We start from the raw sequence: 6101 nt of genomic DNA, 5'->3' as shown, positions 1-6101 counted from the left end.
GCATCTTTCATTCCCATTCCGGAATGTTCCCTCTATTTGGTCTTGATAAGATTAAACTCGTAACCTTCGGAAGCTCATGTAATTCAAGTGCTGGGAAAGTCACGTAGAACTTTCTAATCAATTAAGGAATGTTTGGATTATATACGCGTGTAACTCGCCGCACCCTACACGTAATCAAGGCGAAGTTGAAAGTTCGGGAAAGATTGAGCGTGACAACTTGGTGCCGTGTCCGACAATTTGCCCCATAAGGGACAACTTGGTTCCGAACCAACAAACAAATTAATAACTTGATTGTCAATTAATCCTGTAACGGACACTTTCTGCCGTTATGAACAAATGTGCATGTGGTGTTTTCACTTTTCAATATAATTTTGAACAGTTAGACAATTTGAAAAATTGCTATGTGTCACCTAAAATCTTTTGAGTTTCTCTTATGGTTTTCTTTTGTTATTTGTGTATGTGTTAAAAGTTTGTTTAGATCATTCTGAAATGCGTATTTATTTCCCCTCGCACGAGTTTTTTTAGTGAGTTTTCGGTACTTTTCCTTCTTAAATTGTAAATTTCAATTATGCCAGACACGCCAGAACAGAACCAGGTTCCCGGAATGGAACAAAACCCTATTCTACCTAATCCAAATAAGATAGCCGGATATCAAAATTTAGTAACTATTTTTGACGGAGAAATTTTTACTAATGTGGAGTATTTTGTCAAAAACTTAGAGGATATTGGGAAAATTGCACGATGGAATGATTCTGAACTTATCGCAGTTTTGAAAAGTAAATTAAAGGGTCCAGCTTTACAGTTTTTCATGAACGATCCAGAATTAATTAATGAGGAGCTATTTTCAAACATTAAAGAGAAGTTTATTAAATTTTTCGAAAATAGAACGACCTTAAGTCATAGGCAGCAACAGTTCTCCAACTGTCGCCAAAATCCCGGCGAGTCGGAGCGAAATTTTTCTTCGAGGGTCTCAAACTTAACGGTGAATTATTTTGGCCTTCAAAATTCTAGCAAAGAAGACGCAGGACCAATTGTAAATCAGACAAAACTAGCAAAATTTCTAGAGGGATTACAAACCCCTCTTAAACGGTTGGCGTTCAACAGAAATCCATCCACATTTGAGGAAGCAGTTGAAAATGCTCTCTTGGATGAAATAAATATGCAGTTCACTGATGATACCGGAAACTGTAATAATTGTGCAATAGAACCCCAAAGTGCAATCCAAAATAAGCTAACAGAAATCCTTGATAAGCAAGCAGAAATTTCAAATCATATGATTAGTACACTAACAAACCACATACAAAAAATGAGCATACAGGAGCAATCGCCTCCTCCCCGTTACCCAAGCCCGCGTAACCATCAGAGAAATTATCTGAGACATCAGTCATGCATTCACTGCGGCCGCGATAACCACCCATCGCGTTCTTGCTGGTTTCAGCCTAATCAAACATACTCAAATAATTATCGCTACAATCGCTCGCGAGTAAGGGGAGCTAATCGAGGTGCACGAAACATTGCAAACAGATCTTATGAAAACTCGCATCAGCCGTTTGAGTTAAAAAGGGAAAATTTCAGCCCTTCTTATCAAGCTAGGTCATTCACCCGTGGTGCAGATAGGGGAAATGCGAGAAACAAAGTCTCCGGGGATAGTAATCTTTTAAACTACCCAAGGAACCGATAAATCCCCGCCGGCTTCCTGAAACTTCTAGGGGTTGTTTTATTTCAGCGGACTATGAAACAAGCAGTTCTAATTTACCTGTCATTGCTCTGAAGGTAGCGAATACTGAGTTTTGGGCGCTTTTATATTCGGGGGCAAGCAAATCCATTTTGAGTAGCAAAGCATTTCATTTATTGTCGCCAAATTGTGTAAAAACTGCACCTACTAGTCCTAATATCAAAATTCGAACTTTAAATGGGCATGAAATTAAAATTAGGTCCTCTGCGTTAGTTTCAATTTCTATAAGTAACAACACCTTTCGTCATGAATTTTTAATAACTCAGAATAATTTTTGCTTTGACTATGATTTTATTCTTGGGTTTGATTTTCTCACTGCATTTCAATGCAAAATTAATTTCCATGAAAAGGTTGTTTCTTTTAAAGGGGGTGAAACTGAGATATACAAATATGCTAGTCAAACCGTTAATGTGCTCTTTAAGGATACTTATGCTAAGCTATCGAACAAACTCAAGCTTGAACCATTTCAATCGACGGTAGCAAAAGTTAAATTAAACAATGAAATTCCTATTGGCACTGATATAATGTTAACACCCTTAATCACTCGTCACGATATTGAAATTCATCATGCAATTTCTACCGTCACTTCCGATGGTACGGTACCGTTGCTAATAAATAACTTGTCCCACAAAACCCTTCATTTGAATAAGGGAATGAAAATTGCTCAAATTGAACCGGAAATCGATGTTCAGACGGAGGAAAATATTACGGACAAGCGAAGAAGGGAACTAAAAATAGAGGATTTTGATTTAACTAATGTTCCTTTAGAGGTGAAGAAAAAACTAACTGACTTGATATTCGAATACGCGGATATTTTTAGTACTTCACTGAAGACAATCGGCAAATGTACGCTGGAGGCTCCGCCTATAGAAATAACTGATCCCACTCCAATACAATGCCGACCATTCCCAGTTCCAGTCGCTTTACGTGATACTTTGAAAAAACAAATTAAAGAGTTAGAAGACGCGAAAATATTGGAGAAATCAAAAAGTAGATTTTCGTTTCCACTAATTTTAGTTAAGAAAAAAGAGCAAGGCGAGTATCGTTTAGTCATTGACTACCGGAAACTAAACCAAATTACGGTTTCCTCCACATATAGATTGCCTTTAATATCGGATATTCTCAATTCTCTTCGCGGAGCAAACTTTTACAGTACATTAGACGCTAATTCATCCTTTCACCAAATTAAATTGCGTGATGAAGATAAGCATCTAACAGCATTCTCGAGTCCGTATGGAAACTTTCAGTATAAATATCTTTCATTTGGAATGAAAAATTCTCCTCAAATTTGGCAAGAGATAGCAGATAAGGTGCTAAATGGTTTACAAGAGGAAAACATTTCAGTCTACATTGATGATATCATAGTACCCGCTAGTACAATTTCAGATTCTTTGCGAAAACTAGAGTTGGTCTTTGAACGTTTCCGTCAATACGGTCTTGCCCTAAATCCAAAGAAATGCAAATTTCTTCAACCTAGCATACGATATCTAGGCCATGTAGTTGATAAGGACATCATAAAACCTCTCCCCCAAAATATCGAATCGATTAAGCATTTTCCAATACCAAATACAGTACGAAAACTGCGACGCTTTCTTGGATTAGCGAATTACTATCGTGATTTTATTCACAACTTTTCTGAAATTGTTGTTCCTTTAACGGATCTCACGAAATCAACACGGAAGTTTAAATGGACTTTTGAGGCACAAATCGCGTTTGACAAAATTAGAGAAAGACTCTTATCGGATGTTATGTTGGCACACCCCAATTTTGACGCCTTATTTTACTTAAACACCGATGCCATCCGAGGACTTGTATCTCTTTTAAAACTTTTTGCTGCAATTTTTATTTTTATATTCAAATTCATTAGGGCGATTTTTAGAATTTGCCTATTATGTGGTGCTCTTATTGGCTCAAAATTTCACGAACACTTTCATACCTTATATGCACATTTGGAGGAGCACGCCCCCGCAGCGAGACCTAACGTCTCTTTACTCGTCATCTTTTCTTTACTCGCCGTGGTTACTGCAGACTGCACCAGTCATTCGATTGTAGTTTCCAACATCGAAAACTGCAAATCCTTGGATGACCAACAACTATGCAAACTCTCTACTACAGCAGCTGTGACATTAAAATCCCTCAATTACGAAACGTGCCTTTGGTTTCAAGATAAACAAAAAAAGAACTTATTCAGTTTAAAAATAAAACTGATATCGGCACAGTGCTCATTTTCATCCAAGAGGGAATATTTTACATTTCCTGTCCAGGCACGAACAATTTCGCAATTAGCTTGTCCCCAAAATTATTACTGTGCATGGGGCGAACACTGTAAAGCGGGGAAAGATTTTGCCGCCTTAACAGAGGAAAGCCTTAGCTACCCTGGAGCTAACTTTTGCCATCCTTCCAGTGTTGGCAGCGGCTGTACCATTATCTCTCGAATGGGATGTCTTTTTTACCGCGTGTACTACATCCCGGACCTCCTTCATTCCTACGAGGTCCGTACCATTTCGGGACACCGCTGTTCTTACACGATTTCAGTGGAGTGATCGTTCAACAATTCAGTCGAATTATTGACTCTGCGTTCAACCGCCCACACGTCAGATGGCATTCACATGGAAGTCCAAGGGGCCTTACACCAACCTCAACTGCACCTGAGTGAGTCTCTAGTACTTAGAGTAGGAGACACATCCGAAGCCTACCTAGTGCCAACAAGCCCACGAAATATGCCTATAGCAGGTTTGATAGGACAAGTGCAGGCAAACGTCAGTTATTCTACTGATTTCCTCACGGCTCCATCGCTCACAGAGTGCGACTTCTTTGAAACAACTCTACGTTGCCAAAATAAACCTGATTACCTGCAGGTTCTCTACACTACAAAGGATAGGGCCTTGCCAATTGCTCGCTCTATGCATCTCCTTTCAATGCAGAAAGGACAATTAACGTCCAATTTATTATCAACCGCACCCTTAATTGTGCACTTGCATTTCACGGACTACAAAATTCTCCTGCAGACTTCAGATGTGTGTTCAAAATTGTCAGACGACAAAGTAAACACAAAAGGTTGCTATCAGTGTAACATTTTAAGTGAACTGTCCATTACCGCCCACTCAACGTGCCAGAAAGGAACGGTCACTGTAGAATTTCAAATTCTTACTCTTTTTACACAGACTTTAATTTTGGAAACTGAGCCAAAGGAATTCATTATAAAGTTTCAAGCCATGGTTCAATGTTATGACGAAAAAATTTGTCTCGTATCTCACAACATGAAAACCTGTAAACTGGTTTCTTTTTGTCTTAACGAACCAAGCATTGAACTAATTAAATTTAATACCTCTTATACAACTTCAATTCTTCATGAGGATTCCTTGGGCTCAGGATTTTTTAATTTGTTTACCATGCCGACTTTAAATGGCATTTTTTTTTCAATGAAAATGCTTGGAGCATTTCTTTTAATCATTTGTCTTAGTATAACTGTGTTCTCAACTTGTTTAACGTGTTGCCGTAAATAGTGCTACTATATTATATTTATTTATTTATTTATTTTTAATTTTATTTATTTATTTATTTATTTTTTTTTTAAACCTTTCCCTTGGATGGAATTTGTTTGTGTGTTTTATAATTGTACAAGTTTTATTTATGTCATTATGTGCATTTTATCTTTTCACTATTCATTACAATTGTTTCACCCATTCTGATGTACATAGCTGATGGAGTTCCGCCACCTTTTTTTGTTTTACCTTGTGTCAACGATTGTTTTTTTTTTTTTTTACCTTTTTTTTTCCATGGTTATTGCGGAGATGTCACGACGCTCATTAAGCATTTATGAAAATGGAATCATTTAACTTTAAAAACACGTAAGGGAACTTGCATCTTTCATTCCCATTCCGGAATGTTCCCTCTATTTGGTCTTGATAAGATTAAACTCGTAACCTTCGGAAGCTCATGTAATTCACGTGCTGGGAAAGTCACGTAGAACTTTCTAATCAATTAAGGAATGTTTGGATTATATACGCGTGTAACTCGCCGCACCCTACACGTAATCAAGGCGAAGTTGAAAGTTCGGGAAAGATTGAGCGTGACACCATTATAACGACCAGTGGTAAAAGTCCCAACTTTGTTCCTATGAACACTACGTTGATTTGCCTTTGTTATAACGACCGTTCTGTATCGTCTAATCCTATACAATGACAGAATTCAGCGGACGCTATTTCTGGTGTTCTTCCCAATAAAACAAATTTGTTGCTTGAAATGACCTTGATTATTGTTTACGGACATCTACCTGAAGTTTTCAATGTCAAATCCAACTTTGAGAGGGGGTGCGGGGGGGGGGGATTACTATTCACCTCAGCTAGCACAAAAAAAAAAAAAA

General features: G+C 37.8%; 2 protein-coding genes across 2 annotated transcripts; both read left to right on the top strand.

Annotated features, from left to right (window-relative positions):
- The first annotated feature begins 568 nt into the window (after positions 1-568).
- LOC129219067 (uncharacterized) lies at positions 569-1681 on the top strand. Its single transcript, XM_054853385.1, has one exon. The coding sequence runs from the start codon at positions 569-571 to the stop codon at positions 1679-1681; it is 1113 nt and encodes a 370-aa protein (XP_054709360.1).
- A 578-nt stretch (positions 1682-2259) lies between these two features.
- On the top strand, positions 2260-5846 carry LOC129219066 (uncharacterized). The gene is given in 1 exon segment (XM_054853384.1): positions 2260-5846. A coding segment is annotated over 1 exon segment (2982 nt). The 3' UTR covers positions 5242-5846.
- The last annotated feature ends 255 nt before the right edge of the window (positions 5847-6101 follow it).

This window comes from Uloborus diversus, chromosome 3 (assembly GCF_026930045.1).
Source record: "Uloborus diversus isolate 005 chromosome 3, Udiv.v.3.1, whole genome shotgun sequence".
In the NCBI taxonomy this organism is placed as follows: Eukaryota; Metazoa; Arthropoda; class Arachnida; order Araneae; family Uloboridae; genus Uloborus; species Uloborus diversus.
The sequence above is the reverse complement of the archived record's forward strand: the minus strand, read 5'-3'. Positions and strand labels throughout refer to the sequence as shown.

Bases quoted from the DNA above. Each gene is read 5' to 3' on its own strand.
- LOC129219067 (XM_054853385.1), top strand. From the start codon at position 569: ATGCCAGACACGCCAGAACAGAACCAGGTTCCCGGAATGGAACAAAAC.